This window comes from Ascaphus truei, chromosome 17 (genome assembly GCF_040206685.1).
Source record: "Ascaphus truei isolate aAscTru1 chromosome 17, aAscTru1.hap1, whole genome shotgun sequence".
NCBI lineage: Eukaryota > Metazoa > Chordata > Amphibia > Anura > Ascaphidae > Ascaphus > Ascaphus truei.
This window is the reverse complement of record NC_134499.1, coordinates 2873353-2899379: the sequence shown is the minus strand read 5'-3', so window position 1 is coordinate 2899379 and position 26027 is coordinate 2873353. Positions and strand designations below refer to the sequence as shown.

General features: G+C 48.5%; 1 protein-coding gene across 1 annotated transcript in view; it reads left to right on the top strand.

Moving 5' to 3' along the window:
- TNRC6B (trinucleotide repeat containing adaptor 6B) overlaps positions 1 to 24164 on the top strand; it is a 111078-nt gene extending 86914 nt beyond the window's left edge. The window contains 2 exon segments of the mRNA XM_075575048.1: positions 7072 to 7211; positions 8019 to 24164. Coding sequence (XP_075431163.1) covers positions 7072 to 7211; positions 8019 to 8388 — 510 coding nt within the window. The 3' untranslated portion in view covers positions 8389 to 24164.
- The last annotated feature ends 1863 nt before the right edge of the window (positions 24165 to 26027 follow it).

Here is a 26027-nt window from a genome sequence, read left to right as displayed (position 1 = left end):
CCCTGTGTTACTACATGGAAGGAAGGACCAGCACGGCCCCCCACCCTGTGTTACTACATGGAAGGAAGGACCAGCACGGCCCCCCCACCCTGTGTTACTACATGGAAGGAAGGAACAGCACGCCCCCCCCCCCCACCCTGTGTTACTACATGGAAGGAAAGACCAGCACGCCCCCCCCCCCCCCCTGTGTTACTACATGGAAGGAAGGACCCGCACGGCCCCCCACCCTGTGTTACTACATGGAAGGAAGGACCAGCACGGCCCCCCCCACCCTGTGTTACTACATGGAAGGAAGGACCAGCATGGCCCCCACCCTGTGTTACTACATGGAAGGAAGGACCAGCACGGCCCCCCACCCTGTGTTACTACATGGAAGGGAGGACCAGCACGGCCCCCCACCCTGTGTTACTACATGGAAGGGAGGACCAGCACGGCCCCCCACCCTGTGTTACTACATGGAAGGAAGGACCAGCACGGCCCCCCCACCCTGTGTTACTACATGGAAGGAAGGACCAGCACGCCCCCCCCCCCACCCTGTGTTACTACATGGAAGGAAAGACCACCACGGCCCCCCCACCCTGTGTTACTACATGGAAGGAAGGACCAGCACGCCCCCCCCACCCTGTGTTACTACATGGAAGGAAGGACCAGCACGGCCCCCCACCCTGTGTTACTACATGGAAGGAAGGACCAGCACGCCCCCCCCCCCCCCACCCTGTGTTACTACATGGAAGGAAGGACCAGCACGGCCCCCACCCTGTGTTACTACATGGAAGGAAGGACCAGCACGGCCCCCCCACCCTGTGTTACTACATGGAAGGAAGGACCAGCACGGCCCCCCACCCTGTGTTACTACATGGAAGGAAGGATCAGCACGGCCCCCACCCTGTGTTACTACATGGAAGGAAGGACCAGCACGGCCCCCCACCCTGTGTTACTACATGGAAGGAAGGACCAGCACGCCCCCCCCACCACCCTGTGTTACTACATGGAAGGAAGGACCAGCACGGCCCCCCACCCTGTGTTACTACATGGAAGGAAGGACCAGCACGGCCCCCCACCCTGTGTTACTACATGGAAGGAAGGACCAGCACGGCCCCCCCACCCTGTGTTACTACATGGAAGGAGGGATCAGCACGGCCCCCCACCCTGTGTTACTACATGGAAGGGAGGACCAGCACGGCCCCCACCCTGTGTTACTACATGGAAGGAAGGACTAGCACGCCCCCCCCCCACCCTGTGTTACTACATGGAAGGAAAGACCACCACGGCCCCCCCACCCTGTGTTACTACATGGAAGGAAGGACCAGCACGCCCCCCCCACCCTGTGTTACTACATGGAAGGAAGGACCAGCACGGCCCCCCACCCTGTGTTACTACATGGAAGGAAGGACCAGCACGCCCCCCCCCCCCACCCTGTGTTACTACATGGAAGGAAGGACCAGCACGGCCCCCACCCTGTGTTACTACATGGAAGGAAGGACCAGCACGGCCCCCCCACCCTGTGTTACTACATGGAAGGAAGGACCAGCACGGCCCCCCACCCTGTGTTACTACATGGAAGGAAGGATCAGCACGGCCCCCACCCTGTGTTACTACATGGAAGGAAGGACCAGCACGGCCCCCCACCCTGTGTTACTACATGGAAGGAAGGACCAGCACGGCCCCCCCCCCACCCTGTTACTACATGGAAGGAAGGACCAGCACGGCCCCCCACCCTGTGTTACTACATGGAAGGAAGGACCAGCACGGCCCCCCCACCCTGTGTTACTACATGGAAGGAGGGATCAGCACGGCCCCCCACCCTGTGTTACTACATGGAAGGAAGGACCAGCACGGCCCCCCACCCTGTGTTACTACATGGAAGGAAGGACCAGCACGGCCCCCCCACCCTGTGTTACTACATGGAAGGAGGGATCAGCACGGCCCCCACCCTGTGTTACTACATGGAAGGAAGGATCAGCACGGCCCCCCACCCTGTGTTACTACATGGAAGGAAGGACCAGCACGGCCCCCCACCCTGTGTTACTACATAGAAGGAGGGATCAGCACGGCCCCCACCCTGTGTTACTACATGGAAGGGAGGACCAGCACGGCCCCCCACCCTGTGTTACTACATAGAAGGGAGGACCAGCACGGCCCCCCACCCTGTGTTAGTACATGGAAGGTAGGACCAGCACGGACCCCCACCCTGTGTTACTACATGGAAGGAAGGACCAGCACGGCCCCCCCACCCTGTGTTACTACATGGAAGGAAGGATCAGCACGGCCCCCACCCTGTGTTACTACATGGAAGGAAGGATCAGCACGGCCCCCACCCTGTGTTACTACATGGAAGGAAGGATCAGCACGGCCCCCCCACCCTGTGTTACTACATGGAAGGAAGGACCCGCACGGCCCCCCCACCCTGTGTTACTACATGGAAGGAAGGACCAGCACGGCCCCCCACCCTGTGTTACTACATGGAAGGAAGGACCAGCACGGCCCCCCCACCCTGTGTTACTACATGGAAGGAAGGACCAGCACGGCCCCCCACCCTGTGTTACTACATGGAAGGGAGGACCAGCACGGCCCCCCACCCTGTGTTACTACATGGAAGGAAGGACCAGCACGGCCCCCCCACCCTGTGTTACTACATGGAAGGAAGGATCAGCACGGCCCCCCACCCTGTGTTACTACATGGAAGGAAGGACCAGCACGCCCCCCCCCCCCACCCTGTGTTACTACATGGAAGGAAGGATCAGCATGGCCCCCCACCCTGTGTTACTACATGGAAGGAAGGACCAGCAGGGCCCCCCACCCTGTGTTACTACATGGAAGGACCAGCACGGCCCCCCCCCACCCTGTGTTACTACATGGAAGGAAGGACCAGCACGGCCCCCACCCTGTGTTACTACATAGAAGGAAGGACCAGCACGGCCCCCCACCCTGTGTTACTACATGGAAGGAAGGACCAGCACGGCCCCCACCCTGTGTTACTACATAGAAGGAAGGACCAGCACGGCCCCCCACCCTGTGTTACTACATGGAAGGAAGGACCAGCACGGCCCCCCACCCTGTGTTACTACATGGAAGGAAGGACCAGCACGGCCCCCCACCCTGTGTTACTACATGGAAGGAAGGACCAGCACGGCCCCCCACCCTGTGTTACTACATGGAAGGAAGGACCAGCACGGCCCCCCCACCCTGTGTTACTACATGGAAGGAAGGACCAGCACGGCCCCCCCACCCTGTGTTACTACATGGAAGGGAGGACCAGCACGGCCCCACACCCTGTGTTACTACATGGAAGGAAGGACCAGCACGGCCCCCCCACCCTGTGTTACTACATGGAAGGAAGGATCAGCATGGCCCCCCACCCTGTGTTACTACATGGAAGGAAGGACCAGCACGGCCCCCCACCCTGTGTTACTACATGGAAGGAAGGACCAGCACGGCCCCCCACCCTGTGTTACTACATGGAAGGGAGGACCAGCACGGCCCCCCACCCTGTGTTACTACATAGAAGGGAGGACCAGCACGGCCCCCCACCCTGTGTTAGTACATGGAAGGTAGGACCAGCACGGACCCCCACCCTGTGTTACTACATGGAAGGAAGGACCAGCACGGCCCCCCCACCCTGTGTTACTACATGGAAGGAAGGATCAGCACGGCCCCCACCCTGTGTTACTACATGGAAGGAAGGATCAGCACGGCCCCCACCCTGTGTTACTACATGGAAGGAAGGACCAGCACGGCCCCCCACCCTGTGTTACTACATGGAAGGGAGGACCAGCACGGCCCCCCACCCTGTGTTACTACATGGAAGGAAGGACCAGCACGGCCCCCCCACCCTGTGTTACTACATGGAAGGAAGGATCAGCACGGCCCCCCACCCTGTGTTACTACATGGAAGGAAGGACCAGCACGCCCCCCCCCCCCACCCTGTGTTACTACATGGAAGGAAGGATCAGCATGGCCCCCCACCCTGTGTTACTACATGGAAGGAAGGACCAGCAGGGCCCCCCACCCTGTGTTACTACATGGAAGGACCAGCACGGCCCCCCCCCACCCTGTGTTACTACATGGAAGGAAGGACCAGCACGGCCCCCACCCTGTGTTACTACATAGAAGGAAGGACCAGCACGGCCCCCCACCCTGTGTTACTACATGGAAGGAAGGACCAGCACGGCCCCCACCCTGTGTTACTACATAGAAGGAAGGACCAGCACGGCCCCCCACCCTGTGTTACTACATGGAAGGAAGGACCAGCACGGCCCCCCACCCTGTGTTACTACATGGAAGGAAGGACCAGCACGGCCCCCCACCCTGTGTTACTACATGGAAGGAAGGACCAGCACGGCCCCCCACCCTGTGTTACTACATGGAAGGAAGGACCAGCACGGCCCCCCCACCCTGTGTTACTACATGGAAGGAAGGACCAGCACGGCCCCCCCACCCTGTGTTACTACATGGAAGGGAGGACCAGCACGGCCCCACACCCTGTGTTACTACATGGAAGGAAGGACCAGCACGGCCCCCCCACCCTGTGTTACTACATGGAAGGAAGGATCAGCATGGCCCCCCACCCTGTGTTACTACATGGAAGGAAGGACCAGCACGGCCCCCCACCCTGTGTTACTACATGGAAGGAAGGACCAGCACGGCCCCCCACCCTGTGTTACTACATGGAAGGACCAGCACGGCCCCCCACCCTGTGTTACTACATGGAAGGAAGGACCAGCACGGCCCCCCACCCTGTGTTACTACATGGAAGGACCAGCACGGCCCCCCACCCTGTGTTACTACATGGAAGGAAGGACCAGCACGGCCCCCCACCCTGTGTTACTACATGGAAGGAAGGACCAGCACGGCCCCCCACCCTGTGTTACTACATGGAAGGAAGGATCAGCACGGCCCCCCACCCTGTGTTACTACATGGAAGGAAGGACCAGCACGGCCCCCCCACCCTGTGTTACTACATGGAAGGACCAGCACGGCCCCCCACCCTGTGTTACTACATGGAAGGAAGGACCAGCACGGCCCCCACCCTGTGTTACTACATGGAAGGAAGGACCAGCACGGCCCCCCCACCCTGTGTTACTACATGGAAGGAAGGACCAGCACGGCCCCCCACTTTGTGTTACTACATGGAAGGAAGGACCAGCACGGCCCCCCACTTTGTGTTACTACATGGAAGGAAGGACCAGCACGGCCCCCCCACCCTGTGTTACTACATGGAAGGAAGGACCAGCATGGCCCCCCACCCTGTGTTACTACATGGAAGGAAGGATCAGCATGGCCCCCCCACCCTGTGTTACTACATGGAAGGAAGGACCAGCACGGCCCCCCACCCTGTGTTACTACATGGAAGGGAGGACCAGCACGGCCCCCCCCCCCCACCGTGTTACTACATGGAAGGAAGGATCAGCATGGCCCCCCCCCTGTGTTACTACATGGAAGGAAGGACCAGCACGGTCCCCCACCCTGTGTTACTACATGGAAGGAAGGATCAGCATGGCCCCCCACCCTGTGTTACTACATGGAAGGAAGGACCAGCACGGCCCCCCACCCTGTGTTACTACATGGAAGGGAGGACCAGCACGGCCCCCCACCCTGTGTTACTACATGGAAGGAAGGACTAGCACGGCCCCCCACCCTGTGTTACTACATGGAAGGACCAACACGGCCCCCCACCCTGTGTTACTACATGGAAGGGAGGACCAGCACGGCCCCCCACCCTGTGTTACTATATGGAAGGACCAGCACGGCCCCCCACCCTGTGTTACTACATGGAAGGAAGGACCAGCACGGCCCCCCACCCTGTGTTACTACATGGAAGGAAGGACCAGCACGGCCCCCCCACCCTGTGTTACTACATGGAAGGAAGGAACAGCACGCCCCCCCCCCCCACCCTGTGTTACTACATGGAAGGAAAGACCAGCACGCCCCCCCCCCCCCCTGTGTTACTACATGGAAGGAAGGACCCGCACGGCCCCCCACCCTGTGTTACTACATGGAAGGAAGGACCAGCACGGCCCCCCCACCCTGTGTTACTACATGGAAGGAAGGAACAGCACGCCCCCCCCCCCCCCACCCTGTGTTACTACATGGAAGGAAAGACCAGCACGCCCCCCCCCCCCCTGTGTTACTACATGGAAGGGAGGACCAGCACGGCCCCCCACCCTGTGTTACTACATGGAAGGAAGGACTAGCACGGCCCCCCACCCTGTGTTACTACATGGAAGGACCAACACGGCCCCCCACCCTGTGTTACTACATGGAAGGGAGGACCAGCACGGCCCCCCACCCTGTGTTACTATATGGAAGGACCAGCACGGCCCCCCACCCTGTGTTACTACATGGAAGGAAGGACCAGCACGGCCCCCCACCCTGTGTTACTACATGGAAGGAAGGACCAGCACGGCCCCCCACCCTGTGTTACTACATGGAAGGAAGGACCAGCACGGCCCCCCACCCTGTGTTACTACATGGAAGGGAGGACCAGCACGGCCCCCCACCCTGTGTTACTATATGGAAGGACCAGCACGGCCCCCCACCCTGTGTTACTACATGGAAGGAAGGACCAGCACGGCCCCCACCCTGTGTTACTACATGGAAGGAAGGACCAGCACGGCCCCCCACCCTGTGTTACTACATGGAAGGAAGGACCAGCACGGCCCCCCACCCTGTGTTACTACATGGAAGGAAGGACCAGCACGGCCCCCCACCCTTCCTTGCCTTTTGTTTTGAAGTGACGTTTCCTTCATGATATGGTGACATGATTAGTAATAGTTCTCCAGTTTAACTCTTCGTAGGCAGGTGGATAATATTCGGCTATTTAGAGCTGGCATCGCTTACATTGTAGACGTGTGAGCTGGAAGGAGCTCTGCGTTGAGCATTTAATATTAACCTCTCTCCTTGTCCGAGTTTAGTTTGTTGGGCAGCCAGCATGGCAGTGGGTTCCCATACTACGGGTCGGTGCTGAAGGGGTTGCAGTTAAACTAGCTATATCCCGTAGGATGGGTTGGGATCCTCTTCACTTGTGAGCAGGCTGAAGCTGTGCGCTCCCCCCCTCTGCTCTCTCTCTAGATCGACGGCTCCACCCTGCGGACGATCTGCATGCAGCACGGCCCCCTGCTGACATTCCACCTCAACCTCACCCAGGGCACGGCTCTGATCCGATACAGCACCAAACAGGAGGCAGCCAAGGCCCAGAGCGCCCTGCACATGTGAGTCTCTCGGGGGGAGGGGGGATAAAGGGGAAATGTATGGAACCACACGAGGAGCTACACAATGTGTATACCAAAAAGAAGCACAAAGGACCCAAAAAGGTGATGCTTAGGTTTCACAGGTCTACAATCCTGCCATCCCCGTTATCTCTTAGCACACACTGCTTTCACTGCAGCCAGGGATTCTGGGTAAAGACATGCCAAAGAGCACAATGTCACATTTTGCTTGTAATCCATTTTAACATGGATCCCTATAAGCTTCTGCCTGTCAGTTCTGATGTGAATCCTTATTTTCATAGCAAATATGCACTTTTCATACACACAATCTGTAATTTCTCTTTAAATATAGAAATTATGTTAAAACATGTATCCCCCAGTTCACACTCTCATCTCATTCGTAATAATTTCCTAATTGCTATAGAGAATATTTTTGTTGATTTTTGTTGTTTTTTTATTTTTTTTATTTTTTTAAAAGCAGGGTATCAACTCCAGTCCTCAAGGGCCACCATGTCAGGCTTTCTGGATACCCCTGCTTCAGCACAAGCGGTGCAGTCTTTCTGCGCCATTTGAGCCACCAGTGCTGAAGCAGGGATATCCTGAAAACCTGACCTGTTGGTGACCCTTGAGGACTGGAGTTGGCCTCTGATTTAAAATGGGCTTTTGTTTCCCCACAAAAAATCCCTGTGTGTATGGATACAGCTGTGATGGAGTAAAGTATTTCTATGTTTATATTTCCCGCCCCTCTAAATGTCACCGCTGCCCCCCTCCTCATTCCATTGTCTCTGGCTTCTCTCTCCCCCCACCAAGGTGCGTTCTGGGTAACACGACCATCCTGGCGGAGTTTGCGACGGACGAGGAGGTGAGCCGATACCTTGCACAAGCTCAGCCCCCGGCCCCCTCAGCTCCTGGCGCGGGCTGGCAGCCCTTGGAGGTGGGTCAGAACCACCAAGCCGAACCGGTAGGGCCGGCCCTGAACCTTTTCGGAGGGACCACTGGGCTCGGGCAGTGGAGCAGTGGCGGCGGCGGTAGCGACCTCTCGGGGGTGTCCTTGTGGGGTACTCCCAGCTACACGTCCAGCTTGTGGGGGGTGCCCAACACGGAAGACGCTCACAGGATGGGCAGCCCTGCCCCGTTGCTACCTGGCGACCTTCTGGGAGGAGGGACGGACTCGATATGAACTTTGAACTTTCAACTCTGACCTCGTGACCTTTCAGAGCAGCAGCACTAACTTGACCCTTTTTTTTTCTTTTTTTTTTTTTTTTTCAAACTTGCAATAAATACTTTTTTTTTTTTTTTTTTTTTACAAAAAAAAAAAGAGGAAAAACAAAACAAAAAAAAAAGAAAACGGAAAAAGATTTAAAATCAGGTGGGTGCGTAGTGAGACTGCCGACCGCCAACGTTACAAACCCGCGGTCGCTTTTTAAAAGTGGTTTGGTTTCACTTTTTGTGCTGGTTACGTGAGGCAGAGACGAGGAAATGAAAACCACCCAAAAAAAAGTGAGGGGAGAAAAAATAGAACGAGAAAAAAACAAAAAAAAAAAGAAGAAAAAAAACAAAAAACAAAAAAAAACATATCAGTCTTGGAATACTTGAATTAAGAAAGCCAATGTTAGACAATGTGAATTCAGAAAACATTACCATGTAAAAGTCATTTTGTGCTGGGGCAGGATCTGGGCAGTTTTATTTTATTTTGTGGTGGGAGGTGGACAAAAAAAAATAAGGATCGGCTCAGAAAATATGGGGGGGGGGGGGAAGAAATGAAGAAAACCCTTTTACGTTGCTATTTCCAGATGTTGGGTGCAAAGAGACATTTTACAAAGAATTCAGGTGTCCGGCAGCGGGGGTCCCCCCCAAGGGCCCCCCATTCAGATCATACTAAGTTTCGCATTCGGAGTCAATGGATGGAAACGTAGCGGAGTCTTGTAGACATTTCATGGCTTGTGCTGCAAATGGGTCAGGGGGGGAGGGGGGAGGTTGGGGGGTTATCAACACGGCGACCACCTCTTTTACAAAACTGGGGGGTGGGCTGGCACATGGTAACCCAACAAACACCCAGTATCTGCCTCTAGGGCTCGTCCGCTACAAAGTTTTTTTTGTTTTTTTTTGGTGGGGGGGGGGGGGTGTTTTGCTTGGTGCCCCCACTTGTGTTTGGTTTGATGTGAGGCGTGTGTGTTGAGCGCATCTTTGGCCAACTGCAGCACCTTGCAGAGACCCATCGGCCGCGGTGAGGGGGGTGCGGCGGAGGGTCAGTTTCCAAAAGCAGGGTCTGCTTCCCCTACTCCCCAGTTTGTTTTATATTTTTTATCCCTTTTTGTTGCAATAGCGGTGTGGCGTATGGCACTTATTACCCTTACGCTGGCACCTCAAATCCAATGCAGTTGATCAGTGCACTAAACGAGTATAACACACAGGTTCTCCAATATGCCCTTCTCGCTCCCGTCTAATATTCTGGGCTCCACGGGTCGCTCTCTTGGAGGTATTAGAGTGCTAACGTCCTTTTAGCTGCACGGACTTTCTGGGAGGGCAGTTGAGCTTCAAGATGTAGCTGTTGTAAAGCAGTTCGTCCCATTTTTAGGTTGGTTTTTGAATGTTGGCGTTGGAAAGTTTTCCAGAGCTGTGAGCGCGTGTGACGAGCGTACGATAAGCAAGTTAGGGCTTTGTGTCTCTGTCCCATGAGCCGTGAGGATGTCGCACCGCAAACCCTTCTCCGCACTGAAAGGGTTTCAGCAGTGTAGCCTTTCCACAAGAAACCCCAATGAAACGGCGTATCCCCTCTTAACAAATGCCCCTTTTGTACAGGATTGGCACCGCGGTGATGCCACCAGAGCTGACCCGTGCTATTTCCAGCTCCAGGGCTCGCCCGGTTCCCGAAATACTAGTTTTAGACGGGGGAGGGGGGTGTAAATGGTCATCCAATAAGGTGCCACAACCGGTGATGTGGCGACTTCTTGGCCCAGTGGGGCCCCCCAACCCCAGGGAACCCCCACTTTCCACCCTGTAAAAAAACTAGTGGGGTATTTGCTGGTTTCATATGATCTGATTGCTTCTAAGCTACGCAACAGTTCAGTTTTATTGTTTAATAACTGAAATTAAACACCTTATTACTACAAAACTTTGCATTTGCAATTGTTGAGATCACAAGGGCGGCGTCATCCTAAACGCCGCTGTAAATGCCGGTTTGTTTCCCCCCGCTTCTAGTTTAAATGTATAAAGCAAATGCAAAGTGTTTATTTTTTTGTTTTTTTTAAATCAAAAGCTTGAGTGCGATAACTTTCAGCAGCCGGACACTTAAACCGTATCGCAATCTGTTATCCCATGCTGGGCGAGGCTAAGGCGGCACTGGGTAAAATGGCTTCCTGGTTGAGAATCGCTGGTATAGAAGATCCCCTTTGATATATGGCCATGGGCAAATTGCCCCCCCCCACCCCCCCAAACCCCTGAGTTGGCTGCATCTGTAGCACTTTAGACCTATGCGGCTTCTAGTCTGGATCATACGCGCTGTACAAAACCAAACTTATTAGCAGGAGCGATGTCACTGGACCCCCGGCAGCGATAGGGTTAATGCCCGTTGCTTCTGCCGCCGTTCACGCAAAAATAACGTCCTCCCCACGCACTGGTGATCTGGTGTTGACATTGGTGCTGTGCAGCAGGGTGTGGCGCTGGTCCATTTTAATGCAGAACTTTCGCTAGAAGTGTTTGAGGGAGTGTGCATGATGGGAGCGAGCCACTGAAAATTTTGCGACATAGATGCATACGTGTGTGTGTGTTTGTATATATTATATATATATTTATGTATGTATGTGTAAATATACATACGTGTGTGTATATATACACACACACACGTGTGTGTGTGTGTGTGTGTGTGTATATACATACACATATGCGCATATATATATACACACACGTGTGCCTAGAGGAGACACAAATGTGCATGTATATACACATACACACACGTGTGTACGCACGTGCACATACGCACACAAATGTGTAAAAACACACAAACGTGTGTCCGCAAAGTAAAACATGGAAACAATTTTTGTTGCGTTTTTATTCTGGCAGCGACAGGGTTAGTGTTATTTGTGTTGTGCGGCCTGTTTACCCGCCATTTTGTCGTGACTCCTTAGCTATGTGCGTCGGATTTGCAGGTTTTACAGACGTTTTTCGAAATAACCGCGATTTGCCGTGTACGCCCTCCGATTTGTACTGCAGCCAATGCACGTTTACATGACAGACCCGGGTGGCTTTGCCCTGTTTTCTTGGTGCATTAATGAACATGGGCAAATCCAGAATCGTCTGGCTGCTTCATTCCATTCAGGTCACGTCACATCCTGTGTTTGTCCGTCAGCCCTAAAAGTGAATTATAATAATAAAAAGGTATGCGTGTTTGGTTTTGTGTCTGCTGCTTTAACACTTACGCTGCCAGAGGGCAAATGTGTTGTGTTGTTGGACTGTAGGGGTAATGCAGGGGTGGGCAACTCCAGTCCTCAATGGCCACCAACAGGCCAGGTTTTGGGGATATCCCTGCTTCAGTACAGGTGGCTAAATCAGTGGCTCAGTCGAAGACTGCACCCCATGTGCTGAAGCAGGGATATCCCCAATACCTTGCCTATTGATGGCCCTTGGGGACCAGAGCTTCCCCCCTGGGTTAATAGGTTTGAGAATCCAACGTCTTCAACGAATCCTTCATGTTCCTTTTTGTCAATTTCTGCACGGAGTTAGGTCTGTGTTTGTGTTACCGTGCTTTGGCAGGTAGGGTGGGGAGGTTTAAGAGTCAAATCCCACATAGATGCCAGCTATGTTCCCCATTGTTATTCCTCCTCCTCACCTTGCTGTGAAATCCTTTTAATCGGTTTCTTTTTTATTTTCCTGAACCGTATTGATGGCAAACTTTTTTTTTTTTTAATTTGTAAGTGGGCTATTAAAGATGGCAGCCTGTTATTTTCTTCAAACCTCTTACACCCGCCCGATCGCTGCGATGTTGGAAGTTTGGCTGCGCTCTTTGGACACGTTTTAGTTTTGAGCTGCAACGATTTGCGGCTTGGGAAAACCACCAAATCGCGTTATTTGCCGTGTTTCCCCTGTAGGGAAATAAAAATGGCCGCCACAATTCTTTGCCAGGAGGAAGTCGCAACGTCATCTGGGGATGACATGGCAGCTTCCTATTGGAACAGCCATTTAGATGTCCACGAGGGAGTGGGTTACTAGACCCAAAAGGCTTTCAGGAACCTGGTGTGTCCGCAGAGCTAAAATCGTGCGTTTAACTCCAGAGACCATTAAAAAAAAATAGTGAAATTATGAAACCACAGACCGGGTCACGCGGTGTGTATTAGAACTGCACATTGAGGTCCAGTCTGGCAGATGAAGTCCTTTTTCCACGGTCCGTTTCCCTGAAGCCAATGATTTTTAAACCAGTTTTTCGTCACTCCAGAGTAATTCATCTTGTGGCGTTACACCCGGTGGCTTCAGCTTTGCCGCTGTTGGGTGGCAGAGAATCCGTTTTATGGGAATAAACTTTCTCCTGGTCGGACTTCTTGAACCTAAACCGTGAAACTCACTCCTTCAACATATACCAAAGCCGCCTTCCAGCGCTAGATGACTCAACCCATTCACTTCAATGGGCTGGAAGGCGTCTTTTTTATGGCAAAAGACGGCTCGGTAAATATGGCTCTTTATCTATGCATTATCGTGGGCTGCTTACAAGTCAGAAAATGGCTTTGCATTACTAATGGGAGTGGTTAATGCTCCTTGACTTTTCATTGGTTGTTTTAAACTATACTGTGAGGCTGTGTGTGTGTGTGTGTGTCCTAATGTTGTCTTAAAGTTGTGTAGTGCTGGTCATCCATGTTTCAGATTTGTTTATTTTTGCTGTATCTTAATACCCGCGTTTATGTTTTTATTAAATGCTCTATTATTATGGGTGAATTTAGCACGGCCTCATGCATTGTCTCTGAAAGCCACATTGGTTGTTCACATGCAAGGTGTTTATAACCTTTTCCAAATTAAAGGTGCCGTTTCCCCCTGCGTGATCAGTTTATTAACGATCTTGTCACAGTACAGCAGGGTGTTTGTTTCCAGCCCTCCTTCCCTGCTCACAAATTATGTAACTGTATTTTTCTTACAAAAAATTGGCCCCAAACAGGTGACTTTGTGACTTTATCACTTGAGCCTTTCCGGAGGAGCTCGGGGTAAGACAGCTTCTCTGATAGGTCTCTTTGAAGCGCCTTTCCGGAGGAGCTCGGGGTAAGACAGCTTCTCTGATAGGTCTCTTTGAAGTCTGCATGGAAACCCACTCCATGTGGCTCGCTGCAGTGTATGAGAATACATACCAGATGTTGCCATGTGAAGGCTTTTGGCCTTTTTATATAAAAACCTTAAAATGGCTAGAAACGTGAAATAAAATGAAGGTTGGTGGTGGGTCGGGAAGGACAACGGGGGAGGGGTGGAGAGTCTCCTTTTTGAAGATGTCACCATGTGTAGAAGTGGAATTGCAAAAGAAGAGGGGCACTTGAAGTAGAAACACAACCCTAGAACAGAGTACTGTGACATGAAAACATTTCTGCTCGACCGCAGCTTACAATGTGTAGACTTCTCGCAGTAAGAGTAAATGTTTGCATTAAATTCCCTTTGTTTCAGGTATTGCTGCTTTCGCTTTAAATGTAATTGCCTTTGAAAACTAGCTTGTCCTGGTCTGTCGCAGACGAGAAACTTTTACCTAGCTGTGAAGTGATCAGAACACTCCTTGCTGTTCATTTACTTTTTTCACTGGAATATTTTGCTTCATAATACAGGGAAACACTGGTGTTCAGTGTTTTGGTGACATCTAGGTCCAGCTGAAATGAATAACCTGCATATTAAATGTGCAATCCTCCTTAACGCTTACATTTATTCTTTTAAATCGTTTTTGAAAGGACATCCCTCCGTATTATTAAGTGGGGGAAAGTCCCTCAGCGGGGATTTTCAGTCTAAAAAAGAACATGGCAGAATCAGCTGACGCTTCAGTTCCAGTCTGTCACTGCCCTCACTTGGGAGGGGCAGCCAATGAACCGGATGCAACAAATGGGATTTGGGGAGTGGTAACAGCAGTCACATGGTTTCTCTTATACACATGGTGCCCCTTTTGAGTAGTAATAGCTTTAAAATGAAGGTCAATTCGTACATAAATCCACAACATTTCAGCCAATGCTGAATGCTCTCAAGGAGGTAAAGCATCCAGTTTTGGATACTGACATGACTTGTGTGTGTAACATTAGGCATTTATGGTGGAGCAACTGTATTTTAGTTTTATAGGGTGGCTCTCAATCATTTAACAACCTGCATCCAAAGCATTGGCTTTTTTTGTGCGGGTGTTTGCGGATATCCGTTCCCGAAGCAGAGTGCCTGTAACTACAATGTGTAGCACTGAAGTTTTGGGTTTGGTTGTTTTATTTACCCTCCTTAAATATTTGCAATTTGCACACCGTTTTCATCACTAGCGCTGGCCAGTCTGTCTTAACCCTCCTTTTTTAGGGGGAGCACAGCCACTTCATGAAGAAAATGGGTTTACAAAGGGAGGTGGGGAACCTGAAATGCAGCACTTCCAATTATACAGAACACTTTTAACTGGACTTCAGTCTGATTTATCAGGAAATGACTTGTAGACGTCCATTGGAAGATTCCGGAACGACAGGGATATGTTCCACCTCATCCTTGTTTTGGACTGTATTACAGCAGGTGTCCTCGACTCTAGTCCTCAAGACCCCCAAGAGGTCATGTTTTAAGAATGTTCCTGTTTCAGCACAGGTGCCTCAGTCTTTGACTGAGCCACTGATTGAGCCACTTGTGCTGAAGCCGGGATAGCCTTAACCTGACCTGTTTGGGGGGTGGGATCTTGAGGACTGGAGATGAGCACCCCACTATTCCAGCATCTGACGTCGGGGGGGAAAAGGGGGTTCATTCCTTTTTTAGAAAAAAAATATCGGATCAGTATATTTTAAGTCTGTCGATGTAAAAGGGTCTTACTGTTCCCCCTGACCCTTTCCTAGTTAATCTTCCGTGGAGATAGCACCCGTAAAACAGGCCCCTTCCAGAGCGCCCCCTTCATAAATATAACATCAGAATTAAACAAAAATTACCAGGTTTTTGTTTTGTTTTTTTTACTCCCAATATTGAACCCTTTGAAGCATTTTTTTGCCATTTGATCACTGTGGCCCTCGTTTTACTATACGACATGCAGGGATAACAGAACTACATAAATGTAAAGATCTACATAAAAACTGCTGCTAATGTTCCTAATTTTTAACCATCTGGAGTTATCTCGGTCATACAGACGTGTGTTTGTGTTGGACATTCGTGGCCTTACTTTTTGTTCCCTAACGGACGTGATCTCCCCTAGATACAAATACGGTGACATACGATGAACAGGGGAGGTGTCTCCTGCGTGCCAGTGCTAGCGACGGCCTGTGAAGGTTATTGGAGAGCTGTGAAGGTTAAAGCTATCCAGTAACGCAACATGGACAGTGGTCGGCTATTCCCTGGGCCAGTTTTCCTTTGCAATCGGACACCCTTTCACTGCTGGAAGGACCTACAATGCATTGACCCATTCATGAATAAAGAGGGTACACACACACACACACACACACACACACGGCATTATAGTGGAAAATTTAATTAAACCGTTTATTTTTTTGGATGGTGTGAGTGGATCAGGTTGAACCAAGCGTTTGTTGTAAAGAATTTGCAGGGCTACGTACGATACAGTTAAATAACCAGTGACCTTTTATAAGCTTAAAGCTGCGGTGCCACTTGTTGCAAAACAAAAAATCAAAAGACAAAGTATCTCTTGCAAGCTGCCTGTTTTTATTATACTTTTTGGGATTGGTTGCAGTTGGTTGTGCAACCATACAGTTTTATTTGTGATGTGAACGCTTCAGAGCGTTGCAGAGTCTGCTGACAGCCGGGGCGTTGGTGATTGCTGCAGCCTATCAGTTGCTGTTGCATGTCTATATATCCTTTTTAAATTGAGCACTTACCGCTACGACCCACATTATGTACTGTAACAAATCCCAGTGTTAGTGTTTGCTTTTTGGTGTTACATTTTGATAAGCTATAAAACCATCTGCACATGACGGCTAACTTTAAAGGGGCAATCCACCCTCCCGAAACCTCCATTGATTTTTTTTTTATTATTACAGAATTGGGCCCTGGGTTTCCAACAGAACCATACTATTTTCAGCTCTGAGGACCTCCCGCTTCCCTAGATACTTCCTGGTGAACTTACCGGCATTACTTCCTGGTTTTTACAGGGGATTTAAATTGCTGTCCAATAGGAAGCTACCACCGATGATTCCTATTGGCCAGAGAATTGGCAGCCATTTAGCTTTTCCCCTGAACAAGATTTAAACCCAGTAACTTCACTGGTAAGCTAGGGGGGAGGGGCTCTCCAGCTTCCACCCTGTAGGTCGGAGAAACGGCTTCTTTAAAAAGGCGTCGCGTGGGCCGAGTACTTTCACTCCACGGTGGTTTTTCTGGGCGTCCGCAGCTTGTATTGATGACCGTCTTGGTATTTCTGTGCTGTTCACTAGTTAACCACGAGCGTTGAATTGAAACGCCGCCTCTGGTGGGTTTACGACCTGTATTTACGCTGCCTTTAGTCCTGCGTATTGCAGTCTGCCTCGCAAAAACCATTACTTTTACTATTGTCCCGCCAGGTCATTTCACTTGGGAGGGGGGGATCCTGTGGGACCGGCCTGCCGGAGGGTTTATCAAATGGGCGCTGGCAAAGGTTTTGGACCGGCGCTGTTTGCGCAGAATGTTCTGCGGCGTGTTCCTGTGGCCTTGGTTCGTAAAAATGGCGGTTTCCGCTGCATGCTCTCTCCTTGATCTTTGGTTTTCCATTGGGGCGTTTGATTTTTTTTGAGTGCTATTTTATTTTTCCTTTACATTTTTTACTCCCTCTAAACCCTAAACTCTTAGGCCTGTCCTCAAGATATCCCTGCTTCAGCACAGGTGGCTCAGTTGTTGACTGCACCACCTATGCTAAAGCAGAGATATCCTAAACCTTACCTGTTGATGGCCCTTCAGGACTGGCGTTGGCCACCCCTGCTCTTAAACAATAGCTTCAATCTTATACGTCCTGTTACTTGCATCCACAAAACACGGGGGGGGGACCTGTCTCAGACACGTCGGTGTGTTTAATCATTGCTGTATGACCGGAGTAGTAGTTTACAGTTCCCAGTGCTATTATACATTTCATACTGGTCTAGTTCCAGTCTATGGTGCTTGTCCTAATGATCCTTAACCCCCCTTCGCTGCCAGGGAGGCTGGCAACGCATTTTGCTTTTCTGAAGGGATTCATAAGAGCCATAATTATAACCTTAAAAAGTCACTGTTTACATTTTACCATTTATTTTTTTGATTTCACTCAAATGCCCTCGTGCTGCTCCTTCTACTCACTTCCGGTGTTGCTCCTCAGCTAGCCCTCCTCTCTGACAGCAAAGGGATCATGTCTAAAGGCCCTCCCACCTTTTAACTCCTAGGGTGCCAGAAGGTTTGCCAGACGCTTTGGCACTGACGGGATTACAGCATCACTTGCCCTCACGCCGATATGCAAGGCGCAGAAATATTCTCTTACACTGGTATTCTGTGCATTGCCAAACTGACATTCGGGTGTAATATGGGAATTCCATCCACCTCGTCCCCCACCTCGTCCCCCACCCCAATAGTACCCCTTGCAAAAATATGTTTTGGATGACCTTAAAAGCTGATTGGTGTCTAAACTAAAGTTCAGCACCTCCTATAGTGTTATAACTGCCTACTGTAAGTGTAATGCTCTGTAAACCAGATGGATAAACACAACCAGTGTGAAAAGTAGGTTTCTAAGGCACTGAAAACATCATAGCCCTCTTTCTAGTCTCCTGTTGGCAAATAAGTTGTCATTGAACCAAAAGAGGCCTTTTATTGAAGGGTCCCAGCTGTGTTGTAAAGTAAATTTTCCACCATATGTGATGTATTGTACGTGGTCAGGAATCATGGTTTTCAAATACTCTGCGGAAAACCGAGCCATGCCATGTTTTTAGAAATTGCCAAGTAATACTTTCTGTAACGCAATATACATTTATTCTCCTATTTTGCCAATTCCTTGGTCATTTCTTAAACCCGGCATGGCTTGAGTTCCCCGAGGAGAGGGATGTAATCGCCTGATCTAGAACATCAGAGGCTGGTCATTTCATTTATGTGCATGCATGAAATTGTCCTAGCTAGAGCATATACATATCTCATACTTTCTACTAACTATGCTGTGATTTGTGTTCAGGGATGATGTGAAATAATGAGGCCAATGGCTTGGGTTATAGAGTTGTCAATCTTTGGCCTATGGAATGGACAGACTCATTGTGGCAAGGGCAGTAGTGAAAAGCTTATGACGTGTCTCCACTTTTGATATATCCTCTTAACGTCTTCGTTGCCAGAGGGGGCCAGCTATACATGGCATGGCGGGCCCGTTTTTCACCAAAGGGGTTATATTCAGCAGTTCTATGGATCCAGGCAGGAATACGCTTGATGTGGCCATCAAGCTCCCAGTTAAATCCATCCCAAACAGTCTTGAGGTATGTGTCTAGCTACTCTCCGCATTTTCCACACTGGCGCACAAAATTGAATATGGAGAATTTTCGGCTGCTGCCACAACATTCAGTACCAGTTTTCGGCAGCTCTCGCTGAAGTTTTTCTACTCGTGTAAATTTTGCACATATATGCGTCAACAAAGAAGCCAGCTCTGCGCGTCAAACACATGAAAGTTCATACACGTTTCTGACTGGACACAGACGCCGATGGGTGGATTCTTCTGACGTCACCACTGTGCTTGTTTGTTAATGTGTAGCACTTTCATTCAGACTCTTGTTGCCTACTGTTCTTTGGACTGGAAATTAACTATGCATACTGAAGGCCGCTTCTCGGCTCCGGACCTCTCAGAAACCATTCTCTGATCATCAGTGGGGATCTAGACATATTTGTGACTGGTTATAATGTAACATGTCAACGAAGAACTGGATTGCTGATTGATCAGAGGTGAAGTAACATGTTTACTGACATTTGTCTCCTTATGAATAAATAAAAATATATCGGTCCACCGTGAATTATTTTGAAAAACCTAGATAATTGTGGTTATAGAGCAGCATGTTGGCACTGTTAGAAGTCCATGCACAACCTACGCTTCTAGATAATGAAAATAGCAGCACCCTGTTGGTTTACAATGAAGATCTGCCCTGAGATTATGGAAGTCCTGTTGTCCATTTAAAACACTGAATTGTATGATTTGGGGAAAAAAGGCAAATAGGTTGTATGGGAAAACCTATGCCCATATAGTCTGTGGTGTCCTCCTTTTTTGCTTTTTGGTTTTGCTTCCTCAAACACACACGTTGGGAGAATACCTCCTCTCCATTCAACGCCAGTATTTTGCACCTTCTCGCCTCGATCTTTCGTAGCTGTGTTTTTGTGGTTGATGACCTTGCTTACTGTGACCTATAACTTGGTTTTCCTTGTTGACGGCAATTTTTTTAAGTCTCTAGCATGATTGACTCACAGGCTGACGTAGCCGCCGTCCCGCGTTTAACTGTTTTCATAGGAAGGATAACTGCGGAGAGGATTAGTAATTGGAAATTCTAAAAGCTCAACTTTTAGATTTGGGGTATTTTCATCTTGAGCTGTTTCTGTCTGACTTCGTAACAGCGGAGTTCCTATCCTTTATAAACCACCCAATTTTAACCAGCAGTGCGTAGTTAACCTACAAAACTTCCACCTCTGTGCTTTTCCAAAAAGGAACGTTTCTGCTTCTGATCTTGTAGCATAAATGTGTCGGTAAACATCAGTATCGGAAAATGGCATCTAACGTGGTTTTTGCTCATGTAAAATGATTGGGTCCAGTAGTACCCTTTTACTGAGAGACTTATGAAATTTAAAACCCCCCTGTTGAACATTGGGGGGGGGGGGGAGAGACACTCCATGTTGTGGCATTTTCCGTTTCAAGTCCACATTGGTTACGGCGTGCTCAGAGAATATCATGGTGCTTGGTGAGTCGTGTTTATTTTGGGTTATGTCATTACTAACCTGTAAGTAGCTCCTGGGGGTCATCTCCCTGATCCACACATGACCTCTAACATTTTATTACTTGTCTGGAAGGTTTGTTGGGCAATCTGGGGTTTTGTGTCTTAAGCTTAATGCATTTCAATGGAGTTTAAATCTCTACTCGGTAAGGAGCGAGATGGCTTCAGAGAATATTTAATAGGGGGCTTAATCTTCTCTGGCACCATTTTGTAACACCCCCCACCTTCTGTTAGGTGAAACTTCCATGGCCGTGTAATGCGTTGAAATCCTAATTCAAATCCATTTTTGTAATATAGCCATTGTTTTCCTCCATGGGAATGTGAGAAAAGTGCAGGGTTCTGTATTAATCTCAGACGATCATGATTTGATCTCAAATCCTTTAGCTAAATAACTTCCTTGTTGTTACCTTGATGTTAACGCAATGAGCCTGTCTTGTATCAGGAAACCAAAAAGCAGACACGGGCCCCAAACCCGCTCACAACATAAGTCGCAGGCAAACTGAGGAAGGTGTCCTGTCTCGGCAACAACCACAAAATGAAGATATCTTTTAGTGGCCAGTGTCTTAAACCCCCCACCACCCCCCTAAATAAAATCAGTGGTTCGGTGCCAGATTTTTACACATTCTAAACCTTTGGGGGAAATGTTCCTTGAGAAATATGTATACAATATTCCTAATTTAAAAACCAGGAGAGGGTGAGAAGCTTTTTGTAAATAACAAAAATAAATGAAAAAAATCTACAGTGGAACTGTAATTAAAAAGAAAAGTAGTGGTACTTTGTCACTCTAATGTGAATAACGGATGATGCAAAACTTCCATCACCCCTTAATGAGAACCCGACTTGAGACGCAGCACCCGCGCTCTCTGCCTTTGTTGACTGCGGTGTCTCTCTAAGTACACAAGCGGTTTTCCGCTGCATCGCCCATGTGCATTTTTGCCCGCCCTGCCGTAAGAGTAGACCGATTCCATGCAATCTGTGAGACTCGACCCGTCCAGTAGCCAAGGGGAGAAACCACCACCCGGACTTGGTCAACGAAATGGCTTCTACAAATGCACTATGTAATATTTTTATAAGACTGCACCGGGGTGGGGGGCTTCATTTCAGGTCGACAAGGAAGGGAAATGTTTCCGGTCCCTCCGCATTCATAAAGTTACGTCTTAAATTGTGTGCTTGTGTTTTTTTTTTTTTTCTTCTCAACTAACCAAAACGAGCAAAAAACTATATATATATATATATATATATATATATATATATATATTGTTACCATATGCCTCTTAATTTGAATGTTGTTTTTCAGGCTGTCTTCTCTTCCAACATCCAATGTTTGTGCATTAATAGTCTATGGTGTAATGCACCCGTTTCAGATTTGACGCCTGTTTCTTGTTATTGATATTTTAACAACTTTAAAAAAAAAAAAAAAAACATGGGGTACAGCACCCTACTCCAGCACTGAAAGGGTTTTCTGAAATCGGCTGCCTAGGTTAATTTTACATTTGTCTCCTTTTTTGTACCCCAGTGCATTTGGAACATGGTCCATTCCAGCAAAGGGGTTAAGTATACGCCCTTGAAAGGGAAACTGGAAGCCATGGGAAAATGGGGGCAAGTTTTGAGTGTGGTCGACCATTGTTTACAGTGCACGCATGCACAACAGGTCAGAGCACTTAACCCAAACCCTACCATCTTCCTGAAGGGGAGAGTTTATGGTATAATGTGTGTCTGCGTTCCACCCCTTCCCTGCATCACTGCCAAAGTTATCACATCTTTTACTGTATACAAAAAGAGAACCCGTATTCCATGGAGTCTTGCGTTGTTGATGGTCCCAAATTTCTCTTAAAATTCAGATGTGTATCTACAAAGAAAAATATGGTTTTAAGATGCTCTGAAACTGGAGCCAGGAAGGCAAAACCTTCAGTGTGAGTTTTTTTTTTTTTTTTTTGTCAATTTCCCATTTAGATTGAGCCAGGATTACCTGACTCGTATAAGGGATCTCGCGGGCAACATTGAATGTTTTCAGCAGAAGAGATACTTACTATATCTGGAAGTAAAATGTAGATTCATCTGAGTGTTGCATTAATTGAACATAGAATACTTTTGCAGTTTCTATGAATCAGTCAGTGTTGCAGTCATTTCTATACCTTTTCCAGGATTGGCTTCACGTTTGAGGTTGCCCGGTTCTGCCCGGTAACTGAAGGAGAAGACTTCAGATTTGGTTTAATGCAGTGCCAGACCCATGCTGTATTTTAGGCACATTCAGGATGAGCCGCCTTCAGCACTGCAGGGGGTTGATGGGGCAGTAGTCCGACTAGGAACAGTAATAGTCCACCTACAGAACAAAGGAAGGACGTTGGCCGAGTCCTTTCGCCAACATGGCGTTTTCCGTACCTGCCTCACTGCCAGAGGCGCCAGTGCTGTGCTGACCATGTGTCAATGCTCTCTCCAAGTGGTCCTCTGAATTCAGTGTTCCATTCTAAGCTATACTTGAATTTGTTCTGTTTCTGTTTTGCAAAGCACTGTGGGCCATATTTATGAAGTGGCCCTTACGCAGAAGACTCATTCTGACCCTTTACAGGGACTTAGCACTGCTTGGTGAATGGGGCCCTTTTTGTATATTTTGCTTCCAAAATGGAAACGTGGGAGTCTGAAGCAGTGAGAGTAAATCAGCGAGACCCTACTGGGGAACTCTGCTACCCTGTGAGAAGCTGTCCCAAACAACACCCCAAATGTGCAGTGGTGTTCTTGTCATTTAGCTGTCTCTGATTGGACAACCCAGACTCCTCCGGTTTAGGGTAGCGCTGAAACTGACGTAGTGACCGTACATATAATGAATGACCTGCAAGGTGTCCCAAAGTCTGATGTAGCCAGAGCCGCTGAACTGATCGGTCTGCTTAACTGCCAACCTGTACGTCGAGCTGCTAAGCCCTATTTGGCCGTGCACTAAGGCACTCAGGAGTTGGGTTACCACCCAGGTACATTGCCATAAACCGTGATTTATTACAAACGCAGTTTATATTCCTCAGTGCCTTATTGCCCCGGCAAACTTTAGCCAGACGAACACTCAAGTCAGGTTTTACAAACACCCCTCTTCCTTTTCGGCTTAAATGTGGGTTTATTTTGGATATATCCAGTAAGAGAGCTCCTAAAACGCTTCAGCACTCCCGAGAAAACCGGATATCTCTAACACGTTCAACTGTCCTTTTGGTCTACTTTATCCAAAACAAAAAGCACATTTCAACACCTCCATACACCACAATGCTTCCCCACCCCCTTTATTTTTATTTTTTTACATTTTCCTTTTTAAATGTCTTCACCATGTGTTTAATATATAAATGTTCTTGTGGTACGTATAAGAAGAAAAACCTATTTCACTGATTCACGCGAAACTAAAATGTTTAAACTCTACTAAGTTCCGTATAAGCTGAGACCGTATTCCTTCTATGTTTGACAATGACTTTTTTTGTGTTTTGTTTTTTTGGCCACAGCTGGTACTGTATTTTTACTTACGACTCCGAAACGAAATGCCCAGTTTATTGGGGAGCGGAAAAATGTCTGGGTAACTTCCTGGCCCACGCAGGTTTGCAAAGTCGCTGTAATTTCTCAAAAATATCTGTCTAGATGTTTTATTAATCCCCTTTTCTGTCCTCCGGCAGCAAAAAGATTTAAATGTAAAGTCTTCAGAAGCTGATTTTGTTGGGGGGAGGGGGAGCTTTTAACAAGCGTATATATATATATATTTTTTTTTTCTTGTTTTAGAAAACATTTGATTGTATTATGAGCAGCTCTGTTGCTTACATTATTACTACGATAAAATATTTTTTGGAGGGGTTTCTCGGAATACAAAGTCTATTAAAATGTGTTTGGCTGCTAAAGCATTAATGAATATGGCTCCTGTGTGGTTACTTTCGGTGCGTTCGATACGTCAAATCAACGTCAGAAGGGGACTGGCACAATAGGGCGTCTTCACTTTTTGTGTGCATCTTTGCAGCCATATATCGAGGGGTTTCCTCCAAGGCGTATCCGCTGGGGATGTGAGCAATGTTAAGGATGAGTTAAAGACAAGATGTGCAAAACTGTCAAATGCATTACTGATATTTTTAAGCATTCCCCCCCCAAAAAAAACCTTGATTTCCCCACGGAATGTTTTCCCAAAGGTTTAATTAGTGAACTTTTCAGCGATAGAAACCTGGTGTTTGCCCTATTTATAGTTGCAGCATGGCTGGGGCACTTTATATATTTTTTCATTATTATTATTTATGTTCTAATAGGTTTGAAGCAGAGACTCTCCGGAGTTGAATCACATTGATTTCAGTGCTGGTGACCCCATGCTTCCCAGGATACGGACTTCTAAAAAAAAAAAAAAAACATTTGGTGGCGCTCTGACACTCTCCAGTGAAGGTGCAACACAGTGATACAAAAGTGATAATAAATGAATAAGTAAAGTGATTCGTGATGAAAATACTGTATATAAATCAAGATACGCCTCTACTCAACCCTTCATTAGAATGTTTCACGAGGCTATTCCAAACGTATATCTCCAAACACTGAGGGGAACGGTGGCTGTACAAAATGACAAAAAATGAAAACTACATAAGTAACGTGGTGACAAAAGTTAAAAAGGATAAATCTTTATAGGTCCTACTCACTCTGGACGTTTATGCAAGCATTTCCAAAACTATGGCAGCGATGTAGGTGTCTGGTGCAATCAGATGAGAAATTATCAGGCAATAAGATTGGTGTCCCGAGAGCCGGGTGTGCTTCACCACTCGCTCTCGCTGCACCAGGCGCATCCCGTGACTTCATGTTCAGACCTTTGTACGGGTGGGGGCTGGTATCCGGTGCTCTCTAGATTATTAGGCTCCAACTAACGCGTTTCGCTAGATGCAATGAATCTTGACTAACGAAACGCATTGAGTGAGTTGGAGCCTATTGGCGATTGCCTAAGGATCTAGAGAGCACCGGATACCTGCCCGGTCCCGCACGAAGGTCGGAACCAGAAGTGACCAAATGGGACATGGGAGCATGCTGAGGCGGACGCGCCTGGTGAAGCAAAAGCGAGTGGTGAGACACAGCACAACCAACTCTCGGGACACCAATCTTGTTGCCTGATAATTTCTCATCTGATTGCACCGCACATCACTGCCACAGTTTTGGAAATGCTTGCATAAACATCCAGAGTGCGAGTAGGACTGTGACGGTAGGACTAGCTGGCATCACAAAACTGGGATGAAGCCCAACTAGCTACCCCTAAATCCATGTAACTTGGCCACCTATGTAAGGCTTATTTCAACCAAATATTTAATATCTGGGGGAGAACAGGAAATGCATAATGCACTATGTGAGAATGTATTCCAAAGCACTTTATTTCCTGTTAATGCAATCCCAAGTCTAGTTGAGCAAGCAATATGAGGTAAAGTGTTTTGTGATGTATGTGTAAGCACTGTGATGTGATTTGGTAGTCAGCCCTGTAAAGTGTTAATTGGTTTATGTGACTACTCATTTCTAAGATAACAGACTTGTAATGGGATTTGCATGTGAGTTACATTTGTATGGAGGGGTCTCTGCTTTAATCAGCTGAGGTTCCTGCAGATAAATGTGTATTGGGACAATGGTTGGGAGCGTGAAGGTGTTACAGACATTTGGTGAGTGTGAAAGAGTGGACAATCAGGTTTGCTCTGATTGGCCAGCAGTCCCTCCCATGTAAAGAATAGCAACAGAGTGTTATATAAAGGGTGCTGCTGATCAG